The sequence below is a fragment of the Myotis daubentonii genome, chromosome 16 (genome assembly GCF_963259705.1).
Source record: "Myotis daubentonii chromosome 16, mMyoDau2.1, whole genome shotgun sequence".
NCBI classification, from domain to species: Eukaryota; Metazoa; Chordata; class Mammalia; order Chiroptera; family Vespertilionidae; genus Myotis; species Myotis daubentonii.
Genome location: NC_081855.1, coordinates 16456688 through 16484282, shown reverse-complemented (window position 1 = coordinate 16484282; position 27595 = coordinate 16456688). Strand labels below are relative to the sequence as shown.

The 27595-nt window shown below is 40.5% G+C and overlaps 1 protein-coding gene across 4 annotated transcripts in view; it reads right to left on the bottom strand.

The window, feature by feature from the left end:
- MYH10 (myosin heavy chain 10) overlaps positions 1 to 27595 on the bottom strand; it is a 146972-nt gene that overhangs the window by 72418 nt on the left and 46959 nt on the right. For 3 of the 4 annotated variants that reach the window (XM_059668649.1, XM_059668651.1, XM_059668652.1), the window contains exons 5-7: positions 24341 to 24443; positions 23743 to 23772; positions 16835 to 16927 (exon numbers count right to left, since the gene is read on the bottom strand). In XM_059668649.1, the coding sequence (XP_059524632.1) occupies positions 16835 to 16927; positions 23743 to 23772; positions 24341 to 24443 (226 nt within the window). The remainder of the gene's footprint in view (positions 1 to 16834; positions 16928 to 23742; positions 23773 to 24340; positions 24444 to 27595) is intronic. The other variant, XM_059668650.1, reaches the window with a different exon arrangement.

The window sequence follows — 27595 nt, the reverse complement described above, 5'->3', positions numbered from 1 at the left end:
ATAAAAAAAACTACACAATATATGATTCCATTTATTTGACATTCTAAAGAAAAACTATAGAGACAAATAGATCAATGGTTATCAGGGCTAGGGGTAGAAGCAGGAGGAGGGGGCTGATTGCATAAAGGCGAAAGGAAACTTTTTGGGGTAATGGAAATATTCTCTCTGGATCCTGGTGCTAGTTACACCACTATATTAAACACTCACCAACACTCATCGAACTGTACACTTAAAAAGGGTGAATGTTATTGCATACAAAATATAACTCAATGAACCTAATTTTAAAAACTACTCAAGGGAGATGTCTTGATACTGTAGGACCCCTTAAATAAATGCCAATTTTAAAAATATAATTAATCACTTATTCTTTATATTTACTACAAACATTAAGCATGTTACTTTCTCACTAAAGTGAAAAATCTTGGCTTACACTCTTGTACTTATTTCTCCACTCAACTTGCTTATTCTTATATCCACTACTTTAGGCCTTTTCTCGTCTTTTCAATGTTTTTTTAGTGTAGAAATACTTTAAGTAGAAAAAGATGAGTACTTAGTACTGGAATGCTACCACAGAAAAACTTGAACTACATTTTATTACATATAAATTGTTCCTCAATAATATTGTTTTTCAAAACTGAAGAGGGTAATTTACTAAAAATGTATGATCTATTATTTTGTCTAATTTTATGAGCATTCATTAAGAACTCATCCAAGCCTGACTGGCGTGGCTCAGTGGTTGTTGACCTATGAACCAGGAGGTCACAGTTCAATCCCTGGTCAGGGCACATGCCTGGGTTGCAGGCTTGATCCCCAGTGTGAGGCATGCAGCTGATCAATGATTCTCTCTCATTACTGATGTTTCTCTCTCTTCCTCTCCCTTCCTCTCTGAAATCAACACACACACATACACCTATGTATATAAAAGCCTAAGTGACTGTTCGACCAGTAGCTATGATGCGCACTGACCACCAGGGGGGAGATGCTTAATGCATAGGCATGGAAACATGGAACAGACTGATGAATTTCAGAGGGAAGTGGGGGAGGAGGGAAGAGATTAGCCAAAGATCTTATATGCACACTAGAGGCCTGGTGCATGGGATTCATGCACTGGTGGGGGCATGGCCTGCGGGGATTGGCCCGCTGTGGGAGTGCTGCTCATCCTGGCTGCTCCCTGGTCCATTATCTCCCATGGAGCTGGAACACTTGCCTCTCCAGGGGACCCAGTCAGGGCCAGGCCAGGGACAATAGCACTGAGAGACAGCAGAGTAGGCTTCAGTCCCTCAGTGTCCACAAACCCGCCTCCCAGCCTCTGGTCAGCCAAGTGGCACTTCCACTGTGGTAGCACACTGACCACCAGGGGGAAGCTCCTGCATTGAGCATCTGCCCCTTGGTGGTCAGTGCGTGTCATAGTGACTGGTCAACCAGTCATTCTGGTTGTTCTGCCATTTAGTTGCTGGGCTTTTATTATATAGGACTAGAGGCCTAGTGCACAAATTTGTGCATTGGTGGGGTCCCTGGCCTGGCCTGCAGGGATCGGGCCTGGCCTGCAGGGATCGGGCTGTAACCAGCAGTCCAACATCCCCCAAGGGGTCCCGGATTGTGAGAGGCACAGGCCAGGCCAAGGGACCCCACTGGTGCATGAATCCATATTAGTTTGAAGATGAATGCCGAAGGACAGGTAGCGTTATAGACTCTGATGATGACAGTGGAATTGATTCTGTAAGAACACGTTTCTGAGGACAGGAAGCATGGTGTTAGCATTCAGCAGGAAGGACTTCCTTACTCATTGTTATGCAACAAGAACCTAGACCGTTGTTTAGTTAAATGGACATGTAACAATATTCTTATGTGATGCTCTGGCCTCTAATATATATATATATATATATATATATATATATATATATATATATATATATATATATATATATATATATATATAAAAGAACTCATCCAAGCCCGGCTGGTTGTGGCTCAGTGGTTGAGTGTTGATCCATGAACCAAGAGGTAATGGGTTTGATTCCCAGTCAGGGAATATGCCTGGGTTGTGGGCTCAATCCCCAGTAGGGGGTATGCAGGAGACAGCCGATTGATGTTTCTGTCTCTCTATTCCTCTTCCTTCCTCTCTCTAAAAATCAATAAAGCCTTGCTCTGAACAGAAAATGCATAGCTAGTTTGATACACCTAAGGTATCATGCCATCATAACGACAAACATGCATTCCATTACAGACCTGTTTCAGATGCCACTAAACCTCAGAATTTAGAGGGAAAAGGGAGTATGACTACAAAGAAAAGGCATTTTGTGACAAATAGCCTCTTAGCACCTCTTACACAGGCATGTATACACTCTGCATAATAAATGATCAAGGCCAAAACCAGTTTGGCTCAGTGGATAGAGCGTCAGCCTGCGGACTGAAGGGTCCCGGGTTCGATTCCGGTCAAGGGCATGCACCTGGGTTGCGGGCACATCCCCACTGGGGGATGTGCAGGAGGCAGGTGATCCATGTTTCTCTCTCATCAATGTTTCTAACTCTCTCTCTCCCTTCCTCTCTGTAAAAAATCAATATATTTAAAAAAAAAAATAAATGATCAAAACATTGGCTAAACCAAAAAAATCTCTGGACATGGTCTTACATTTATAACTGAGTGTATGTGAGTGGGATAGAATATACCAAAATGGAACATATCTGGGAAACTAGGATGGTGTCAGTCACAATACCTGCCATGTCCTCTCGTCTAAAAGCTCTCAGACCACCCAAACTTCCTGAACAATTTAAATTCCATCGATGACAATGCATCTTTAAGAGGCTGCTTAACAATTGGTAGTAAGGAGAAGAACCAAGATGGCGGCATAGGTTAACGCCGGAGTTTGCTGCTTTGAACAACTACTTCAAAAGTGAAACTAAAACACGGAACGGACATCACCCAGAACCACAGGAACGCTGGCTGAGTGGAAGTCCTACAACTAGGAGGAAAGAGAAACGCATACGGACACTCAGAGGAGGCGCAGTGCTGAAGTCAAAATCTGAGGTGCGGAGTGCACGGAGAGGGCTGGCGGCCGAGGGCGCGGTTGTTGTTTTCAATCGGGAGGGAGTCGCAGACTCTGAGCACCAGATCCGGGCGAGTCTTTAGGGACCCAGACTCAAACGGGAGAAGCGGGACTGTCTGGCTTCGGTCAGAGCGAGGGCAGCTTTCTCTCGGAGCTTTGCAGCGGGTGCTGGAACTCAGAGAGGCAGAGCCCCTTGGGACAGGACTGAGAGCCGCCATAACTGCTCTCTCCGGCCCACCCTGTTGATCCTGTACGCCCCGCCCCGCCCAAGCCCTGCACAGAGGCATTTGCCGGATAGCCTCAGGCAAAGGCTAGATTAGCACCTCCCTAGAGGACAGAAGTTCTCTCTCTGCTGACACAGCTGATCCTCACAGCCACTTGGCCTGGAGGTCAAACCCTCCCTGGAATTAGCTACAACAATCAAGATTTATCTATAAGACTGCGAACAAAGACCACTAGGGGGTGCACCAAGGAAGCATAACAAAATGCGGAGACAAAGAAACAGGACAAAATTGTCAATGGAAGATATAGAGTTCAGAACCACACTTTTAAGGTCTCTCAAGAACTGTTTAGAAGCTGCCGATAAACTTAATGAGATCTACACGAAAACTAATAAGACCCTCGATCTTATATTGGGGAACCAACTAGAAATTAAGCACACACGGACTGAAATAACGAATATTATACAGATGCCCGACAGCAGACCAGAGGAGCGCAAGAATCAAGTCAATGATTTGAAATGCGAGGAAGCAAAAAACATCCAACCGGAAAAGCAAAATGAAAAAAGAATCCAAAAATGCGAGGATAGTGTAAGGAGCCTCTGGGACAGCTTCAAGCGTACCAACATCAGAATTATAGGGGTGCCAGAAGATGAGAGAGAGCAAGATATTGAAAACCTATCTGAAGAAATAATGACAGAAAACTTCCCCCACCTGGTGAAAGAAATGGACTTACAGGTCCAAGAAGCGCAGAGAACCCCAAACAAAAGGAATCCAAAGAGGACCACACCAAGACACATCATCATTAAAATGCCAAGAGCAAAAGATAAAGAGAGAATCTTAAAAACAGCAAGAGAAAGAAACTCAGTTACCTACAAGGGAATACCCATACGACTGTCAGCTGATTTCTCAACAGAAACTTTGCAGGCGAGAAGGGAGTGGCAAGAAATATTCAAAGTGATGAATACCAAAAACCTACAACCAAGATTACTTTATCCAGCAAAGCTATCATTCAGAATTGAAGGTCAGATAAAGAGCTTCACAGATAAGGAAAAGCTAAAGGAGTTCATCACCACCAAACCAGGATTATATGAAATGCTGAAAGGTATCCTTTAAGAAGAGGAAGAGGAAGAAAAAGGTAAAGATACAAATTATGAACAACAAATATGCATCTATCAACAAGTGAATCTAAGAATCAAGTGAATAAATAATCTGATGAACAGAATGAACTGTTGATTATAATAGAATCAGGGACATAGAAAGGGAATGGACTGACTATTCTTGGGGGGGAAAGGGGTGTGGGAGATGTGGGAAGAGACTGGACAAAAATCGTGCACCTATGGATGAGGACAGTGGGTGGGGAGTGAGGGCGGAGGGTGGGGCGGGAACTGGGAGGAGGGGAGTTATGGGGAGAAAAAAAAAAAGGAACAAATGTAATAATCTGAACAATAAAGATTTAATTAAAAAAAAAAACTAAAAAAAAAAAAAAAAACCAATTGGTAGTAAGCATTTAACATTTTCTTCTATAAAGAACTTATTAAGAGGCACAAAACCAAAATGACAATTTATGTGGGGTTTTTGGTTAGTTTTGTAGTATGGGAGAGAAAAAAAGTTTTGTTTGCATTTTTTCTTAAATGGGAGAAACATTTTCTCTTTTGAGACAGGGTCTCGTGATGTCATATAAGCACAGGTTTTATACATATGACCACTTGACACAAATAATATATTTGTGACATTGAGAGATGCTGACCTAATGCCCTAAACTTAGTCATACTGTGAGGCTGTGTTCTTTCAACACGTGAGCACAGTGGTGCGGGCACTTCCAAAGGACGAGGTGGGATGGGCACACACAGGAAGGCTTCGCAGAGAGAGTGCCATTCGAGCTGATTACGGTTTATCAAGTATATTAGTTTGCTGCAAGCTAAATGGTAACGTAAAGGGAGGTTCTATGAGTCTCTTTTCTCTAAAAAAATATATTTATGGGATGATATTGGTTAATAAAATTATGTAGGCTTCAAGTGTAACTCCTTCTTTATTTCTAAGTTTTCTTAAAATAAAACTACTACAAAGAGTCGTCCCCGAAATACTGCAATCTGATTTCAACCCCTAAGTTGTGAGACATTATTTTCAAGAGAGACAACATTCTGGGCTAACAGCGGTTCCAAGTGGCACCTATATTCTCTTCTGCCAATAGGTCCTCACTATTGTCCTTGTGTTGTCAGAATGCGATACTTGAAGAATATTTGAAAAGTTTGACGGCTCATAATTTTGTTAGAGTGGAAGGACTTTTTTGCTCCATAACTGTAAGACATTTTCATTGTTAGATTTACAATCACCAATTAGAATGGCCAATCCAATGAATTTCATTTCTACATCATTTCTTTCCTTCCAATAACTTTCATATACACATCTGCCTTCAGCATTGGTCCACTTACAAACCACATCAGATAAACTGTGATAGATAAGCATCACATAAGAATACTGTTACATGTCCATTTAACAAAACAACGGTCCAGGTTCTTGTTGCAAAACAATGAGTAAGGAAGTCCTTCCTGTCCTCAGAAACATGTTCTTACAGAATCGATTCCACTGTCATCATCAGAGTCTATAGCGCTATCTGTCCCTCTGCATTCATCTTCAGACTCACCTAATGTTTTTTTTTAAATATATTTTATTTATTTTTCACAGAGAGGAAGGGAGAGAGATAGAGAGTCAGAAACATCGATGAGAGAGAAACATGAATCAGCCGCCTCCTGCACACTTCCCACTGGGGATGTGCCCGCAACCAAGGTACATGCCCTTGACCAGAATCGAACCCAGGACCCTTCAGTCTGCAGGCCAACGCTCTATCCACTGAGTCAAACCGGCCACGGCTCACCTAATGTTTTTTAAATGCTTTCCTCTATTATTTTTCTTCTCTTTGACATTATGGATAGAAAATGAAAACTTCTGACTCTTTGCCCTGGCCGGTGTAGCTCAGTTGGTTGGAGTGTCATCCCGTTTACACCAGAAGGCTCGGGTTTGATTCCAGGTGAGGGCACATACCCAGGTTGTGGGTTCAATGCGTGCTTGGGGCGCTTCAGGGAGGCAACTGACTGATGTTTCTCTGTCGCACTGATGTTTTTTCTCTCATTCTCTCTCTTCCTCTCGCTCTCTCAAATCAACAACATATCCTCAGGTAAGGATTTAAAAAAGAAAAAGCACTGGCTGGTCAGTTAGTTGGAGCCTTGTTCCATGCACCGAAAGGTAGCAGGTTTGATTCTGGTCAGGGCACGTGCCTGGGTTGTGGGCTCCATCCCCAGTAAGGGGGTGTGCAGGACACAGCCGAGCGATGATTCTTTCTCATCACTGATGTTTCGCTCTACGTTGATGTTTCTCTCTCTCTCTCTTCCTGTGTAAAAACCAATAAACTAGCCTTTAAAAAACCCCACAAACTTCTGACTTTCCAATTATGTTCCCTGAAAAGCTAAAAGTAGACCACAAAGATGGTGTCCCTAGTCTTCTGACATACCTTCTTGAAAGATAATGCAATATGATCACTGATACCCCATATAATGTAACTTAGATTTATAAAATTATCCAATGGACTCACATAATCATTATAAAAGAGAATGAATTTTATTTTTAAAATAAGTAAATTTTGGGGTCTCCTTCCTGTACTTGTCATCACATCCCTGTCTGGATTCCCGGATGCCTGTCCAGTGCCGGACCTCTGCCCACTGCCCCCATCCCACAGTGTCCGGGCTCTTCACCGGCATCCATATCCAGGGCCACTGCCAATGACCAGACCCCTATAACTCCCAGGGCAGAGCCTGGCCCTCCCGACCACCCGTCTTAGCGCCTGCTCTCTGGGCATCCAGGGAAGGCTGTGTGAGGACACAGTGAGAAGGCAGCTGCCTGCAAGTCAGGAATCGAGTCCTCATAGAAACCAACCTGGCGGAACTTGGACCTCAGACTCCCAGCCTCCATAACTGTGAGAAAATTGAAACTACCTTAGAGATCTAAAATCTGTTGTTTAACCCCACCCCCAAAAAAGAGAAATTGTGTCTTTGTTCTCCAGAAGACCCTAAGAAGAAATAAAGTTAAAAAATTATTAGTCCTTATAAATAGTTGGAATGCCTCAAGAAAGAAACTAAAAAAAAACTAAAATCGGGTCCTGATGTTCAAATTTTAAACAGCTGTATTATCTATACAATAACTCATCGAGTTAATAAAAAATTGCTATTTTAGAGACAGTAGTCAAAAGACAATGTTATTCCTTCAAAGCTGCAGAGAATACGCTGCCAACATACTGTTCAAGAAAATACTTTCTCAAACTTCTCACTGTAACACTGCAGAAAGTTTAATCAAAATCATATGGCATCACGTCATTCTCACTGAAGAAAATATTTCACTCAAAAAACTCGTTACATAGAAAAACAAACTTTCAGATTTCAACATGTCTGTTTAACTTCTTTATTATGTCTATATCAACGTGCTGTTTAAGCTTTTAGTTTCTTATGCTATTTCCTATTCTTTTTCTTGATCACCCCTAATAGAAGTTCATATTCACTAAACAAGGTATTTTTTTAACTTGGGAAATAAGATAAAATTGTTATATTGATAACATTAAGCTCTAATAACTTGAAAATATAAAACAGAAAATTATCCACTGTATATTTAGTAAACTTAATTTGCCCTTACTTCTTGGAAAATTATAAAATAGGAAAGAAAGTAAAGGAGAAATGGAAGAAAGAAAGGTTTTAGGCCTTCTGAATAGGTAACCTAAAAAGAAGTTTCTCAAAATAATTTATGCACGTGGTCCCTTAATTGGATAAACAAAACCACAAATACAACATTTACTAATAATTGTCTCATCAGTTCCCTGATCAAATTAGTTCCCTTTCTTTCTCATAACTGGTGTCCATAGTTGTTCTAGCCAGTATAGCTAGCGCAGAGAAATATCCTCTGGCTAAATAAAAATGGCTAGGCATAAAGTAATGGAATAAAGGGACAGAATGAGGAAAGAGATGGGGCAGTAGAAGCCTGCTGTGGGGGGAGGCGGCAGAGTGGATTAGGTGTCCCTCCACCCCTCCTCTCCACTGACCCCCACCCCCGACTTCTCTTATACACACCCAAAAGAAACTAGTATCTCTGAAAACAACATATTTAGTCACTAATAAATACTGGTTATAAGCCAAAGCTCTAGCATTGATTCTATTTTGAAAACACTTTAACAAAACAAAAACCTTACAAAGTTGAAAATTATCAACTCTCTATGCTAAGTGACATTCACATTCAGCTGTATTACAACATCTACCCACACATGTTGCCAACACGACAAAGTGAAATTTCAGAACCAACAAGAAATACTTCTCTGCACATCCCCCAACAGTCCAGGATTCACAGATTCCCCTTAATGCTGGCTATCCTGAAAAACTAGGCAAGAAGCAGGCCATGAAGTATGAAATCACTTCAGTCTTGGGCGGAGGAGGAGGAAGGGGACGGAATAAAATCTGTTAAGTTAAAAAGTCTTTTTCTCACAGTAATAAATACTTTCAGAGTTAACGTTTTTATTAAAATACAAATCTAGACTAAAGTGGAAAAGAATTTTACTGTCAAGTGGTCCTCTAATCTTTAAAACATTATGTGAAGAAACTTGTAAAAATGCCCACTCCATATTTGATTTCCACGTCAGATTATGGCACTCAGAATATTGAACCAGAATTTCACCAATAAAAACAAAAACAAAGAAAAACCCTCAAAATATGACCAGTACATTATGTATGAATTAGAGCATGCGCTTTAATGCCATATACATGTTGAATGCCAATCCAAGAACCACCGAGACCCCACACTTCCTGCACGAGCTCTGGGTGCAAAGACAACTAGAATCACCTCTCATACACTTTCACTTAAAAGGTGCAATTGGACAACTTGGATATTTTGATATTGTCAAGAAAGTAATAAGAAAAATGTCTTATTTAAAGAATTTTATTCCTTGTGAATAGACATTGATTTTCTAGACCTTTCTGTGCTGTTTACAATCTATCTGTAGTAATTACACCTAGATGGTTAGCAATTTACTACAGGGGTACAGGTTTGTTTCATTTGAAAATATTCTCCCCTTCCTAACTTGATAGTTAAAGTTGTTATAAAATCTGTAATTTACTTTAAGACACGTCAGTACAGTGTGCTATGTGTGTGTGTTAGTTACTCCACTAAAAATCTACACTCTAGAGCAGGGATGGGGAACCTCGGGCCTTCTAAGACCTGAGAAATCATTTGCTCTGGCCCTGCCAAGGCATTAGGGGTGAGTTAATTAAATGACCGAATGTAGCAGCTAATGTTGGTAACGTGTATGGCCCGCGAATGATGTTATAAATATCCACATGGCGCTGGGCAGAAGAAAGGCTCCCCGCCCCTGCTCTAGAGACCACTATTGACCCTAAGTGGGAAAACCCATTCGAGGAGTAATTAAGCTAGGATTTAACCTACAAGCCAGATGGCTATTTTACATGCTTCCGTTATCCTAGCCTCATGTAAACTAAGTAGCCTTGTTACTGAGGATCATGGATATTAGAAATTCCTGGGATAAAATGAGTGGCATTAAGACATGGACTGATTGGAAATACACAGATAATCCCCCACTCTGGTGTGAACACAGTATTTAAGACTCTAGTGGTGGCCACCGCAGAAGCGCCAGCGGTCAAAATGAAGTTTAATCACTCTGACTCCTGACCAGAGCTGTAAAAGGCATTTCGATGCACTTTCCCACGTTCGCAGGAAGATTATGTCTTCTCTTTCCAAAGAGCTGAGACAGGAGTACAATGTTCGATCCATGCCCACCGCAAGGACAATGAGGTTCAGGTTGCTCAAGGACATTACAAAGGGCAGCAAATTAACAGAGTCGTCCAGGTTTACAGGAAGAACTACGCCAGCGACACTGAACGAGTGCAGTGGAGCAGGTGAACGGTACAACTTCCATGCGTGTGTTCACCCCAGCACACTGGTTATCAAGACTAAAGCTGGACAAAGGCCGCAAGAAGACCCTGAACGTAAAGCCAAATCTCGCCAAGTAGGAAAGGAGAAGGGCAAGTAGAAGGAAGAAACCATTGAGAAGATGCAGGAATAAAGTAATCTTATACACAACTTCATCTGAAACTTAAAATGGAAAAAGAAAGAAGACTCTATGGTAAACGACTCTGTGCAGCCACTTAATTGAAGATGCTGGTGGCCTGGTTCAGACCACGTTCTGTCTCTGTCACATCTGCCTCAGAACATCTTTAGGGTCAGGTAGGTGAGAGGACTAAAGACAGACAGCAGGGGCTGCCTTCACTATTTCTGCCAGGGCGCAGGCTCTGGCTTGCTTCCATTGTAACCTGCTAGCCTGGTGGGAGGGCGCAGACCCAGAGCCTTTATCTATCTGTAACTATTGGAAGCAGATTACCAAAAGGTACATCAACTGGGGAATTGCCAAACTGGCTTAACACGTTAAGCGCCCAGTCAATCACCGGTGACTGACTGACACTATACTTTCTGTCCAGAAGACAAAACAAGCTGGGCGCTTAACGTGTTAAATAAGTTTGGGGAAAAAAAGATTTGAGCAAATACAGAAAGTGCTTCCTACTAAAACTTTCTGAGGGAAGATGTATCTGCTGATATGATCATTTTGAAATTGAAATCCCTGTTTTTAAAGTTTCATTACAAGAGATTCATTTTACGTAAAACCTCCCCCATCTGGAACACATTTTACCGCTCCATAAACAGCGAACTGGAGTAACTGTGAACGATTATTTTCACAAGGGTAATGCTCTTCTAAAGAATCCCCTTTAACACAAACCATATGTTAGCATCTTTGAAAGAAAAGATATTCTTCAGGAAATTACTTGTCTATTTCAGATCAAAGAAATGGAAACAAAAGGATTCTAAAGCTTATGGGGTTTACAGTTTCAAATATTTTTCACTGTGAGCATGTGGTTTGTAAATACTGACTACATGAAATTCCACTGTACACCCAACTCATTTTTTAGTATCACATTGCTCTTCCAGTATGAGGTATAACACTAATCCCAGCCCAAGGCCTGGCCCGTCCACGGAGCCACCGCCTCCCATGTAACTTCTTCTCATCCTTCAGAAACTGGGGCAGGCACACTCTCAGGGGTCTAGCACACGCCATACGCTCCCTGAGCTCAATTGTACGTTGTGGCGTGTCTTTGAAAGTATATTAAAGTTACACCCAAAAGAAGGCGAGCTCTCTGAGGCTAGGGACTTTGTTTTTGTCCACTGATATATTCCCAGGGCTTAGAGAGTGTTTAGCACTTAGTAGGCAACCACCTTTCAATAAAGGGATCACACACCTACTATGTACTCACATGTGAAAGGCACAGCCAGAGACTAAGGAGCCAGAGAACAAGGTAGATGAGGTCCCTACTGTCAGAGAGCTTACATTCTAGCAGGAGAGACCATAAGTTAGCAGAGTAATTAACTATATGTTGTGATTAATGCTATGAGGGAAATCAATAGGACACTGATAGACAACAGAGGAAATTCCTGAGCCAGGGTGTTAGACTAACTAGGTGTTTAAATGAGACAGAAGAGAAATATGGACAGATCTGAAATTCATGCTGGAAATAACCAATAGGGTTTACTCCTGGCCTGGACTTGGGCCACACAAAAAAAAGCTGAGTCAAGGATGATTCATAGATATTTTGTTTCTCTAGGTTTTTTTTTGGTTGTTTTTATTTTATTTTATGTTTAAGCAGGTGGATGATTTGATGATATCATATACTGACATAAGACTTAAATTTTGAACAGAAAAGATGAAATTATATCTGTAATATGTTAAATTTGAGAAATCTATTAGACATCCAAATGAAGATAACAGGTAAGCAGCACAGTGCCTGGCAGAGAATAGGAACTTAATAATTAACTACACAACAAAAAATATAAATTATATAAAATTTACTTTAAAAATGAGCCAATGCTGGCTACTGTCTAAACCCATGAGAACCAGTGTTGGCAACACCCACAGACAACTGCTAACGGGATGTTTGAACTGAACATGAATCAATCAATGGAACTAACCACTTCGCTATTTTATGGAACCACTAAAATCAACTACTTATAGTATTGTGTAATGCCTTATGATAGTAGTAGCTAGCTAATAAACTATTTCTTTAAAAAAGATACTATACCTATCAATATAAAGTTGACTTTTTTTTTGATGTTGTTATTGTCTTTATTCAGGAGTTAAATGTGGCTAACAGTGGTGCATAAAATTGCTGAGAAAACAAAGGGGTGGACTGTGCTTGATTATTTGTTATCTTTGAGATAGTAATTTCATTTCCTTGGATATATACCCAGAAGTAGGATTGTTGGTTTGTACAGTAGTTTTTTGTTTTGTTTTTATTTTTATTTTTTTAAATTTTGTTTTATTGCTTAAAGTATTACAAAGAGTATTACATATGTCTCCTCCCCCCCCCCCCTTGACATTCCCCCAGCCTCCCCTACTCCCCAGTGTCTTGTGTCCACTGGTTATGCTTACATGCATGCATACAAGTCCTTCGGTTGATCTCTTACCGCCCCCCCTCCCCCAACCCTCTCAGGCAGAGCAGCATTGAACAGACTGTAAAGTTGACTTTCTAAAATAAAGCTCAGCCTGGCCGGAGTGGCTCAGTGGTTGAGCATCAACCTATGAACCAGGAGGTCACGGTTTGATTCCCAGTCAGGGCACATGCCTGGTTGTAGGCTCGATCTCCAGTGTGGAGCATGCAGGAGGCAGCTGATCAATGATTCTCTCTTATCATTAATGTGTTTCTCTCTCTCTCTCTCTCTCTCTCTCTCTCTCTCTCTCTCTGTTTCTCTCTCTCTCTCTTTCTCCCTTCCTCTCTGATATCAATAAAAAATAATTAAAAAATAAAAATGAAAATAAAAATTAAAAAAGCCAAAAGCCAGTAATTAAAGATACTTTTGTTTCTTGTTTGAATGAATAGCTATGTCTAAGAATATTGCCTTCATCAAAAATATTTTTCTAAAATGATTAGCTTTGAATATATTAGATTAAGCATAAAGATTATTATACAGTAACACAAGCACTTTGGAAGGTGGATTATCAGCTGAAACAGGGTTTGCTGAGAATTTAGATTGGATGGCGGATTCCTGCTAGAATCAATCTTGCTAGCAAACAATCTAAGGCATTCTTCCTACCAGTAGAATTTATAAGTTCCTACCAGAATTATTAAACATTGTACAAATAATGAGACTCACGTATAGTATTTACTTTGCAAATTAATTTCAAAAAGTAAGGAACAAGCTAGAGCAGCGTTTCTCAACCTCAACATAACTGACACTGGGGCTGGATGATTCGCTGCCTGTCCTGTACACTGCAGGGTGCTTAGCAGCATCCCTGGCCTCTACCCACCACCAGATGCCAGTGGCACACCACTACCCACTGCCCAAGCTGAACAACCAAAACTGTCTCCAGACACAACCAAATGTCCCCTGGGGCACCCTAATTGAGAAGCACTGGTCTAAAGTAATGCAAATTACAGATTATAACCCACACATGTCAACATGATTATTTTATTAATGATTTGTGGCAGCCAATTTCCAAGATGAGTTCAACAATCCCCACCTTTAGATACGTCATTATGTGACCAATAAAATATATCAAAGGGATGGTATGTGACTTCCAAGGTGGGGTCATAAAAAACACCGTGTGGCTTCTGTCTTGCTCTTTCTTGAATCCCTTGCTCTGGGGGGATGCCAGCTGCCACGTCAGGAGCAAGCAACTCTATGGAGAGGCCTTTGAGGTGGGGAACGAGGGCCTCCAAGCAGCCACCAGGAGGAAGTGAGGCCTCCTGACAGTAAGCCTGGAAGAAGATCCTCCAGCCTCAAGTCTTCAGATGACTGCAGCTCTAGCCAGAACATCTTAATGACAACCTCATGCGAGACCCTGAGCTAGAGCCACCCACCACACAGAAACTCTAAAATAATCAATGTTTTAAGCCACCGGGTTTTAGGGCAACTTGTTACATAGCAATAGGTCACCAATACAGAACTGTACTTCTGTCTCAAACAAAAAAACCCTGGCAAGTATACTAACCCTTACTGCTTAGTAACAGAATCACTACATTGTTTATCAAGGACACAAATGACTGATTCGTAGCAATTTATCTTTTCTAAGCAAAAATAAGACAAATGGGTTCAAAACTGTTTCTCCTGAATTTAAAGTGTGGTTTAGGGGAGAACATCGGAACAGACGGGTAACTGGATTTATGTGGTAAAATAAAATATTTTCCACTAAGAAGTCCTTGAAAATCTTCACAGAGATGGCATACCTAAGTTGGTAGCTCAGTGTCTTCTATCCCATGATACAGCCACTAAACACAGGGCTTTCAGTAGGAAGAATTCAAGATTTAATTGTGGCTCAGGGTCAATGGTGATGATCCATGGAATGACAGAAACTCTACAAACAAAGCTCAGTTTCCCCAGATGTCTTGTATAGCCAAGCGTCTTAGCTGAGCTTCCTACTGCCATAGGCACATTTGTTATCCCACTTTGTACATAAACAAAATAATTACTAAGTGAATGCGGATTAAGTGATTCGGAATAAACAATATTCTAAGCAAATAGATCCTTATTTCTCACATAACTTGGAAGCCTCTTGTACTTAAAATATCTGATGGTGTTATGGGCTACCAGCGGTTCTCAACCTGTGGGTGGGTCGAGACCCCTGAAAATACATCCTGCATATCAGATATTTACATTACGATTCATAACAGTAGCAAAATTACAGTTATGAAGTAGCAACGAAGATAATTTTATGGTTGGGGGGGTCACCACAACATCAGGAACTGTATTAAAGGGTCGTGGCATTAGAAAGGTTGAGAACCACTGGCGCTAAACTGTGCCATCCCCCCAATTCATATGCCAAAGTCCTAACTCCCAGCACCTCAGAACATGATACTTGGAGACTGGGTTTTTTTTTTTTTTAAATATATTTTATTGATTTTTTACAGAGAGGAAGGGAGAGAGACAGAGAATTAGAAACATCGATGAGAGAGAAACATCGATCAGCTGCCTCCTGCACATCTCCCACTGGGGATGTGCCCACAACCCAGGTACATGCCCTTGACCGGAATCGAACCTGGGACCTTTCAGTCCGCAGGCCGATGCTCTATCCACTGAGCCAAACCGGTTTTGGCTGGAGACTGGGTTTTTACCGAGGTAATTAAGTTCAAATGAGGTCACCAGGAGGGTCCTAATCCCAAATGATGGGTGTCCTTTTAAGAGAAAAATAGGCCACAGACGCACTCAGAGGGAAGACCATGAGAAGACATGGAGAAGATGGCCATCTACAAGCCAAGAGAGAGGTCTCAGAAGAAACCAACCCTGCCAACCCCTTCCCTCAGAATCTAGCCTCCAACTGTGCGGCAGTTAATTCCTGTGGTTTCAGCCTCCCAGTTGGTGGCAGTCTGTTATGGCAGCCCTAGCAAACTCGGAGGGCCACCTGGCTGGCTGCCTTTGTGTTGACCAGGTCCTCTGTGACCCTGAATCTGGTCACTTCTACTGATCGCAGAGACCATGTCATCAGAAATTGACATGCAGACCATGGCTTTACATTTCCAGAATAAAAAAGTATGTGACAATGTTTTCAGATTTCCCCAAATTAGCCACTGAATTGAAGCCTCACTTATTCTGGCCTTCTTGACTTTTACAACACATCTAATATCGGAAGAGGGAGAAGAAACAATTAACTCCAACCACTGAAGTAGAAATATAACTGAAACCAAAGACCCTCTCCAAAAGGACCGTGGAAAGGGTTACGGACTCTTGATGACTATAATCCAGGGCAAAAGATTTGCTGAAGGAATGCCCACTTTGTTGAATATGGGTTTAGAGATGATCTGCCATGAAAGTGGTGACTCTGAGCTGGTGGAATGGGGAGGACAGGATCCTCATACTAATACTACTTTGGCTACCACTTACGATAATATCCTCAGGTGAACTGTTACAGTTGATCCAACTGAGGGAGAAAGTAAAGCTTTTCATGAATCAAGAGAGTTGAACAGAAGAATTTTTAAAGAGAAATAATAGTAATGACAACTTATTTTGAAGTCCATGACATGGGAACAGCAAGATATGAGAAGGATAATTTACTACATCGAATACCAACCTTATGCGTTGAGCATTTATTATGCTCAGTGCTGTGTTAAATAGCAAACACACATCTTTAAGTCTCCATGCCAACCCCCTAACAGGTATTACATATCATCCCCGATCAAAGATGAAAAAATAAGTTCAGAGAGGTTACAGAATTATATATCCATACAATAATATGTAATTATCTATTTATGTAGAATATATGATTACAATTAATTTCACAATTTTTCAATTGCTTTTTTAAAATGTGCCTACTAGAAAAATTTAAATTACAGGTTACCTGCATTATATTTCTATTGATAGTACTATTCTATATTATATTGATTAGCCTCTTTCGAAAATCTATACAGTGCTGTATAATGAATCATAATAGACACTTAACTAGAAGTCTGAGAAATTAAGTTTCTGATACTTTCAACTTACAAAACGAGATGAGTTATCATTTTTCACAGTCTTCGCATTTCCAAACGATTCCAGAATTGGATTGGCTTGCAAAAGTTGCCGTTCAAGTTCCCCCTAAAAGACATTACACATACACACATGTATACACACATACACACAAATAAAAGCAGATGTGTATTAATCTAGTGTCTTTACTCCAGTCCTCAGGGGGAAAAAACAAAATAAAACAAAAAACTGCCTCTTTTCCCTCAGTCCTCTCATCTAGTTTGTCATCCAGCAACCTTTGTTGGCTTCTTATTCTAGGTCATAAGAGGCTCCACTGAAGGAAAAGAGTTAGCATCTATAAAGAAAATGTCACACTGGTCAGAGAAGACACATTTAAGGACAGGGCACATAAATTAGGCAGAGAATTCTGAAAATAAAACAAAGTAACTGGTTTTCATAAAATAAAATTTAGCATGACACTTCAATTAAGAACATATTAATACTTACATGTTATAATTACTGGTATAAAGCTTGCCATTTTCCCAAGGGTTTCACATATTTTAATAATGTAGACCAGGTAATGTCCTCATCCATCTCCATGATCAGAGATGGTGATATTATTGACTTCTTGCTCAAATGTAAAAGACTTAAATATAGACTATTTGATATAATGTATGTGGGTTTTTTGGATATGTTTTACTTAGATATGCAAATAAAACAGATTTTACAAAAAGATGTGAGTATATTTATATGTGTTTTATCATGAAACACAATGGAAAGCTGTATGAGAAAGCATGATGTCATTTCTGACCATAAAAACTCTAGAAAGTTTTCATGCTTGTTCCTGGAATGTAATTTCAGAATTATATTGTATGATTTCAGTAGCTCTGCTTTTTCCAAACACAAATCTCACCCCTATATTTTAAAATAGCCACAAGCACTCTAGACCTAATGAAAGAAAGGACTAAAAACCACTAGCAGCCCTGACCTGTGTTGCTCAGTTAGCTGGAGCGTCATCCCATGCACCAGAAGGTCACAGGTTTGATTCCTCATCAGGGCACATACCTAGGTTGCAGGTTTGTACCGGAGACAACCAATTGATGTATCTCTCTTACACTGATGTTTTTCTCTCTCTCTTCCTTCCTCTCTAAAAATCAATAAAAAACAACAAACAACCACTTGCAAATGTGATTCTCTAAGCAGTGGTTCTCAACCTTCCTAAAGCTGCGACCCTTTAATACAGTTCCTCATGTTGTGGTGACCCCCAGCCATAAAATTATTATTTTTAAAAAATATATATATTTTTTATTGATTTTTTTACAGAGAGGAAGGGATAGGGATAGAGAGTTAGAAACATCGATGAGAGAGAAACATCGATCAGCTGCCTCCCGCACACTCCTTACTGGGTATGTGCCCACAACCAAGGTACATGCCCTTAATCGGAATCGAACCTAGGACCCTTGAGTCCGCAGGCCGAAGCTCTATCCACTGAGCCAAACAGGTTAGGGCCATAAAATTATTTTTGTTGCTACTTCATAACTGTAATTTTGCTACTGTTATGAATCGTAATGTAAATATCTGATATGCAGGATGTATTTTCAGGGGTCTCGACACACAGGTTGAGAACCGCTGCAAGGGAAACAAGGAATATAAGGAACCTCACATAAGATTTGTTACGTAATGGTCAGTTGCTATGTGACTAATTATACTATAATCAAATCAAAAACCAGGAACAAATATATACCAAATTGACTCCTGTACTCTGAAAGGGTGAGGATGTTTTTCTGAGGCACACGACACAGTGAGGAAATATGCTCCTTATGTCTACGCTGCAGCACTTATCAGGATTGTTCAGACTTTTACAGGTGCTAATTCCAGTCTACGATTGTGTCCCATTGAGACCAGTCAGGAACCGGTCCCTTGTCAGAACCCCAAGCTGCATGAATTTCATGCTACCAAGTACTGAAACACTTTCTTGGCACTAGATAATATGCTCTTTGTACAGTGAATCTAGTTTATTAACTTCAAAACACCAGATTATTTCTGATGTAAACCTTTCTAAATATTATATGCTACCAAAATTTCTTTAACATGGCATCCTGAGCCAATTTTAATGACTGAGAGTCATCATTAAAAATGTTAGTATCTGCCTGGCCTGTGTGGCTCAGTGGTTGAGCATCAACCTATGAACCAGAAGGTCACGGTTCTATTCCTGGTCAGAGCACATGCCCAGGTTGTGAGCTTGATCCCCAGTAGGGGGCATGCAGGAGGCAGCTGATCAAAGATTCTCTCTCATCATTGATGTTTCTATCTCCCTTTCCCTTCCTCTCTGAAATCAATTAAAATATATTTTAAAATATTGTATGATTCTGTGATATATCAGTGCCTTTCTCCTGAGGTCACGTCCAGCGGTGTGCCCATGGCTAACATCCTACAAAAGCCCTCAGATGCTGGCTCTGCAGTTGTTTGGGCTCTAGAATCCGTTGACCTCACTCAGAACATGTAATCAGAATGTAGAAACTGTTAGAAAAAAACAGCTTTTCATAAGTGAGGCATTACCTTTACAACACCGAACATCTGTTAGATCAAGGAATTAGAATAGGTTCCTCAAAATTACACACTGTTCTGCCAAATAAAACCGTAATGAAAATACTGTAAGAAGTAATGCACCTTTAAAATGTTTTCCTAACTTGGGAGGTAATACAAGTGTTGCATATTCCATTTTAATATTCCTTAGGCATGGCTACAAGAATTCTTTGGATCAAATTTATTGATTCTTTTCCTTTCGTGTGTGTGTTTCTCTCCTGCTGGCTTATAGCAGCAATTTTCAACCTTTTTCATCTCATGGCACATATACACTAATTACCAAAATCCTGCAGTACACCAAAAAACATGTATTTTTTCCCTGACCTGAACAACAACAAAAAGTATAATTCTGATTCATTCACAATGGACCACTATTGTTCTGTTGGCTGTCGTCATTTTTTAAATTTGATAACCTATGGGAAAAGAGTTCAGAACCTCTGACTATATAGTCAGGTATTGCATGTTTTAAACATTCTTGTGGCACACCGGCTGAAAATCGCTGGCTTATAGTCATTGACTGTATTCCCTGCACCTAGCTCAGTCAGTAACGAGTCAAAATGATGCACCGGGACTATTTCCTGAGTAAATGTATAATCAGAGATCCTAGAACATCTAGTAGTATTTGGGTAAGGGATGGTGATGAGCTAAAGGTGGTAACAAGATTTGGGTAAGGGTCCCCGTAGTCATGGAAGTAGCTGAAGACATTGGCACTTGCATGTCCCTCTTGGGGCCACTACCGTAATAGCCTTGTGGTATTACTTCTGTCCTGATGGATTTGTGGCTTCAGTGAGTCCGGACAAAGACCTCAAAAACTCAACAATGAATCACAAAAAACGTGACACGAAACATACAAAAATGGTCTTACATTAAGGAAGTTACCACTAAATTTGATCATTTCTGTGTTGAGCAATTTCATATTTAAACAGTGCCAAGATCTCTCAACCAAATGACAAAGCCCCTGGTAAACCATCGGGGCAGTGACTAGCTGTTACCCCTTCTGCTAGAAGTGGATGGGCAGTGGCCCTTATTTCTATCCAATATAAGGAGAAGTGGCGTTTGGGAATGTGGAAAACAGCCGCATTAGCTATTGGTATTATTTTTTAAATTCTAAGTATTTAGAATTGTATGGTTTAAAGATTTAACAATAGTGATGAAAACCCTGTTTATTACATAGTGTATAATATACACTTGATATATGATAGAGGATGACTTTAAATTGGTAAAACTATATACCCCTTTCAAAATTTCAGTTCAGCCAACAAGGGGACTCAGGCTGAGACCATCCTGCACCTGCAGGCTGAGAGGGCAAAGGCGTGGTGTCGCACTGACCACAGGAGGAGGGACGAAACAAGGTGGCAGCAGCTAGTCACAATATTGAGAAACAGACTCTAATCACAACTGGCAGGTCTAATTTCTGTACTTGCTATCACCTTGTGTCTTATAGTTCAAGGCCGTTTAGACCAGTAAATATAATGGTAGCCTGAGATTCTGCCTGGCTTTGGGGCAGGTGAGCGGGCTGGATGGATCGCTCTTAGGGAATGGTCAAGTTTTAGAAACTGGTTGTTTTAAACCTTCTCTGAAACTGAGCTGAGCTCCGCCTCTGGTGTGGCACTGAACACCGTGCAGGCTCTGAGGCCTATGACAGCGACCGATGACGAGGGAAGAGGGGGTGGAAACTGTACTTTCAGTTGGCTGGGGGGCAAAGCCAAATAAGATGTAATTTTATTATAAAAACTCTATCAAAAGTTTATAGGCAAATGTTTAATGTTTATTTAAATATTGTGGGCTAAATTTTAAAAATTGATGTCATGTATTTGTTCATGTTTCCGTAAGTTTCAAAGGCACATATAAAAAGGACAGATCACTTGGCAGTGCCAGAATGGCTACAAGAGAGACAATGACAGTGTTGGTGAGGATAGAGAAACTGGCACCCTCCTAAACTGCTGGTGAAAATGTACAAAAATGGTACAGTCACTTTGAAAAATAGTTTGGCAGTTCCTCAAAATGTTAAACAGAAAGTTACCACAACTCACCAATTCCACTCCTAGGCATACACCCAAGAGAACTGAAAATCTATGTCCACACAAAACTTGTCTACAAATGCTCAGTGCAGCATTATTCGTCATGGCCCCCAAATGGAAACAACCCCAATGTCCATCAACTGATGAATGGATTAACGAAATGCGACATATTTAATATCATGGAATTTTATTCAGCCATAAAAAGGACTGGAATATTTGTACATGCTACAGCACGAATGAACCTGGAAAACATTATGTGAAAGAACAGTCACAGAGAACCACATATTATAGGATTCCATTCATATAAAATATCCAGAACAGGCAAATTCTTTGAGATGAAGTATTTTAGTGATTTCCAGGGACTGGGAGGAAATGGAAGGTGACTCCGAATAGGTACGGAGCTTCATTTTGGAGCGATGAAAATGTTCTAAAATTGACTGCAGTGATAATTATATATCCTTTAAAAAACTGAACAGTATACTTTAAATGAGTGAATGCTATGGTACATGAATTAAACCTCAATAATTAAAGCTGATTTTTAAGAATAAGCAAATAGACAAATAATAATAGACTCACAAAATCAGGAGCTTAGAAATCATGCTAATGATAATATGCTAGAAATTTATACAAATGGTTCCTGGGAACTTGAGTAAGTTTTGCCTATGAAGTTCATCAATGTAAATTAACAAACCAGTGATATCAAGCCAAAAGAAACACTGACTTGCGAAGTCTAGACTTTCAACATTATAATTGTTACTTTATGGCAGTCACCCTCAAAATGGGGCATGGAAATCACGACTAGGGGCACCCCTGGAGGGGGAAGGGAGTGTGGACAGAGAAGTAATTACTTGCTAGGATCCTCTCCAGGGTATGCGCATTCCCTACTACTCACGAGTAGCTCATATCCCTTAAGTGTGCTGGGGAAGAAAAATTAATAGAGAACCAGTGTTCTCATGTTTCTAAAAACATAATCGCAGCTACTCCTCGACTAGACTATTATGAAATAACTTGGGAAAAGCAGCCTTGACGATGCGGTGCACAGGAAATCCATGCAGGAAGACATGCAAATCAAGACGACAGCGAAGCGCGGCCTAGAGAAGCGGTTGCCTTCTTTGGGAGAACTTGCTACCCAGGGATTGATTTGACTCAAAGTTAAACCTGGGGGGAGGCATGCTACTCACATACAACAGGGATTCACTTGGTAGTTTAAAATGACATCGAAACAAAATGCAAACAACCATGATTTATGTTTTCCATAGAGGGCTGGAAAACCTAAATCTATACTTCATTTAAGTAGGATCTAAGTACCTATTAAAAGGACAAAAGCTGGTTTCTGGCCTAGTGGTTCCTTCTTTAAATATCCTATAGGATGATGATCATTTCATTAACCCTCCAATTTGTCTGAATGGTCTGGTCTGCAGCTAAGAGAGCTGAAAGGCACCATAGGCCTTCAGAGGTATAGTACAGCTCTGGATGTGAGAATTTCTTACATTTTTAAGGAAGACATCTGAAAATCTTAGTACCTGTGACTATTCCTTTATTTCTATTCTGTTCTATTTAGAATAGAAACTTGTGACGGTTTCTTTATAGTAATAGTTGATTTCCATAACTCGATACCCTTTGTTGCTTTATATTAGCTTTGTAGCATTATGTTTGGGGGAGACAGACAAATCAAGGCCATTCCCATGCTAGGAAGGGTTCCGACCGAGGATGGATGGCCCATTCTGCCTGAGGCCCTGGCTCGGCTCTGCCTGCCCCTCATCCCTGGGACAGCAAGTGCTCCCCGTTCGCAGTGTGTTCACTGCTCTGCTCTGTGGAGCTAAAGAGGTGGCATCTGAGAGCTGAGAAGATCAACACTCCTCCAAGACATGCCACAGACAGAAAATTGTAATTTTATAAAATATAAGCAGACCTTTAGGTTAAAACACATATGGCCATAAAATTTTAACAGATTTGAAATTTAAAGCTGCAGCCCCAGATTCAAAATTTAATATATGGCACAAGGCCAGGCTTCCATGTGTTGAAGAAGCATTAATATAATTCCACCTAGTCCTTGGCATATGAAACCCTGAGGTTAGAGGCTTCATAAATGTGCGATTCAATGTCATGATAAAAGAGTAATTACTAAAATTCAACTAGAAAACAAATTTAAAGCAAAACGGCATGCTGCTTCTGATGAAAAGAACAAAGCTCTAAGCAAGAAATTTTCAAAATCAAAATGTTCTTCATAATAGATTTCACTCAGAACTAACGGTATTGTTTCTAGTAGAGACTCAATCTAAAGACAGAAATTAGTGCGCACACTCAAGACTAAGAAGCATAAAGAAAAGCACTTGCCTGGTGTTTCACGGGTTTAGGCGATTCCTGCTGCTCGTTACAAACAGACAAATGCAAATGTTAGCAAGAGTGGTTCTCCCCTAGAGCCGTAAGCCACCTCCACAGCGCCCAGGCCCTGCAGTTAGAACTGGGAGGGCTGGCATTCTTTCAGGCCACTTTAACTAACAGTTTTGCAATCTACAAAGTAAGGATAAAGGACGTTTATATCCTTACCCCTTTTCTAGCTCCAATTCTTTCCAAATTTCTAGCCTCCCCTCAAGCTGCTGTAGGCTGCTTTGCAAAGTTCAGAAAGAACTGCTAAAAATATTTGAGGCTCTTCTTTTGGTGGAAAATAAGTCTTCAAAGGCACTGCTCACCAGTTTTTAACAATTCTCACCAAATCTTTGCAAGAAATGAGGCTTCAAGCCACAGCCATGACTGACAGCCATTTCCTGATCATCGGCTCCCTTTCAAGTGAAGGAGAGAGTTGCTGGGGGGGGAGGGGGGCAGGGCGCTGTCTGAGAGCAGCACACTGGGTGGACCCGCTTCCTCAGTGTTTCTGAAATTGTGAAAGAGTGAATCTAAGATGTGAAACACCAGCCACAGAGCAAGAACTTACAGGAATATTATGGTCCTTGCGTCCTTTGTGTGAGGAAGCGACGTGAGCAAGGTACTGGATGACCTTCTTAGTGTTCTCCGTCTTCCCGGCACCCGACTCGCCCCTGGAAGAGACAGTAACACAGGCCGCCTTGAAGGAAGCACAGTTCACATTCCAAAATTATACTCAACAAATTAAACTGAGTGGAAACAAGAATTAGAAAGTAAAAAAAATAAGTAAAGGAAAAAAATCTATCAGCAATAGTTAGAAAGTTATTGTTTTTAAATGGTATTAAATTAACCCAAATGTTTTTTGGTAAGGGGCCACAGGAAAATGCTCACAGCACTTTCTGTTCTTGGCACAAGGGTTCTGGCACGGAAGTGAAATTTATGAGAACGCTTGCGAAGAAATCCCTTAGCACCAGAAATGTACCCAGCACTGGAGACGGAATTCCTAAAACAGTGAAATGAAGGTAATTCAATCTGAAGGAACCGAGTGAACTTGGGATGCCCACCGATTACTGACATTCGTTTCCTAAACCAGCCAAAGCTTTCTGAGCTCATCCCTCATCGCAGGTGAATGATGGTTCTCTCCCGGGTACCAGTACACAGCACCGTGCACCCCAGCTCACACCTTCAGAGAGACTGTGCATTTGTTTACTTGTACGTATGTGTTTATGTATTTGTGTTGCTTCTTTTGAATCTTCATAGCCGTGTGTTGTGTTGATACATGGCCAGTACACAATTTGTAGAGAAACTGAACAAATAGTCTGATTTTTGTTATGAAGGAGTAAGACAAATGCCATCACTTTATATGATGTATATGTTCAAACAAGGCTGGCATATTTTGCTTATATCTACTCAGTGCTACGCTTGAAAGTCAGGTAAAAACTGCTAGCATGCAGTGACACCTGAACTGGGGTCTCTCTGCTCAAATGTTTAAGGCTCCCTAGGATATAATCAAAGCAAACCTACCTTGACAATCAAAATCTCAATTTAAATAAATATGTAAAATTTAATATATAATTAGATTATTACTTTTTTAAAATATATTTTTTATTGATTTTTTACAGAAAGGAAGGGAGAGGGATAGAGAGTTAGAAACATCCATCAGCTGCCTCCTGCACACCCCCCATTGGGGATGTGCCCACAACCAAGGTACATTCCCTTGACCAGAATCGAACCTGAGACGCTCTATCCACTGAGCCAAACCGGGTAGGGCAAGATTATTTTTAAAAAACCAAACTAAAAAATGTTATTTGACACATTGCCAACTAAGATTCCTGTCTTATCTAAGGCATGAAAAATCTGTTTTGTTCCAACAAACTTTGACCCTTTCTTGGCTTTACTATGAACTATCCACAACTTAAATTTTTTCAGTAGGTTTACTGGTTGCATTATCTTCCTAACTCTCTGTACCCAGATACCCACAATCTCAGAGGAGGTGACCAACTAGCTGTATGGCTTTGAGTAAGGCAATTATCTTTTCTGGGCATCAGCACCACCATCTGTAAAGTGTAAGAATTGGTTTAGATCCTTTCTAGCTCCAAGATTCGATAATTCTAGATATAACCTACTTATTACTTTATGAGAATATATTAATCACCACCTGTTGTTATATTAAAATTCAACCCCTTCTTTGTTTTGCCATGTAGAAGTTTTAAATCTTAGGTACTCAAATTGATAACCTTTCTTGTAAGGCCTTTTCTGCACCAAGATTACATCCATCTATATTCTCATTTTTAAAAAATATATATTTTTCTTTATTTCAGAGAGGAAGGACAAGAGAGAGAAACATCAATGATAAGAGAGAATCACTGATCGGCTGCCTCCTGTACACCTGCCACTGGGGATGGAGCCTGCAACCTGGGCATGTGCCCTTACTGAGAATCAAACCGTGACCTCCTGGTTCACAGGTTGATGCTCAACCACTGAGCAACACCAGCCATGCTATATTCTCATTTATCACTAAATCTTTAATCAACCTGAAAAAATAATTTATGGTTGGAGGTAAAGATTTACACTAATTTCCCCCCAAATGACTCAACCTATATCCCAATATCAATGGTTCACAGACATTAATTCTCCAGTGATATGAAATGTTATATTTATCTTATACTCACTTCTTACACATATGGCTTATTCCAAAGCTGGTACCATATTGCAGCCGTTTGGAAATATGACTAATCAAAGTTCACATCATTTTTCTTCTTAAAAAAGCACACAAACCAAGTTGTCTCCGGGGTTTGTTTTGTCAGATAAACTTCAAATAATTTTGTTCTGCTATGTCTCCTCCATCTCCTGCTCCCACAAATAAACAGGCGGAATTTTGAATTAAATAATAATAATATTAACATGTACGCTATTTTTAGGAGAAATGATGTTTTCACCTCTGTCTCTCAGGTAACTGTATTTTTCTAAGTTCATAACAAGCAAGGGCCATTTATCTTATTCATCTTTAAAGTCATAGTGCCTAGCATAGTAAGTGCCTTTGAATACAGGTCCTACGCATGTTTTGTTAAGTTTACTCCTAGGCTCTTTGAGAACATTTTTTGTTCCTGTCATTAATGTCCTTTCATCACCATTCTATTTTCTACCTGGCTACCACTGGTACCTAGATAAGGTTAATAATTTTCATTCACTCACTCCACAAACATTTACAAGTTTACTTCTACGTGTAGGGCATTCTTCTCAGTGCTAGAGAGGTAGCTGTGAAAAAAAAATGCATGTCCTTATGGAGCTCAAGTTTAGGAAAAGAGACAGAAAATAAGCAAGAAAAATAAGATGATTATAGAATGTGAGGAATGCTACAAAGGATGAGGATCTGGGAAGAGCTTCCTGAAAGATGAGCCGGAACTAGCAAGTGAAGAGCTGGGGGCAGAGTGTTCAGGCAGATGGAAAGACAAACACGAAAGCCCCGCCAGCGTGGCGTGGCTCAGTGACTGAGGGTCAACGTATGAACCAGGAAGTCACGGTTTGATTCCCGGTCAGGGCACATGCCAGGGTTGCGGGCTTGATCCTCAGTAGGGGGTCTGCAGGAGGCAGCCGATTGATGATTCGGTCTCATCAATGATGTTTCTCTCTCTCTCTCCCTCTCCCTTTCTCTCTGAAATCAATAAAAATGTTTGTTTGTTTTTTAAAGCCCCAAAGCAGGAAAAAGCTTGTTAAATTCTAGGAACCAGCAGCCTGTGTGTAGGATTTGATGTAACTAACCAGCAAGGGAGAGAACAGCAGGAGACACTGATGATGTGGGAACAGGGTGGATGTATGCGCCCAG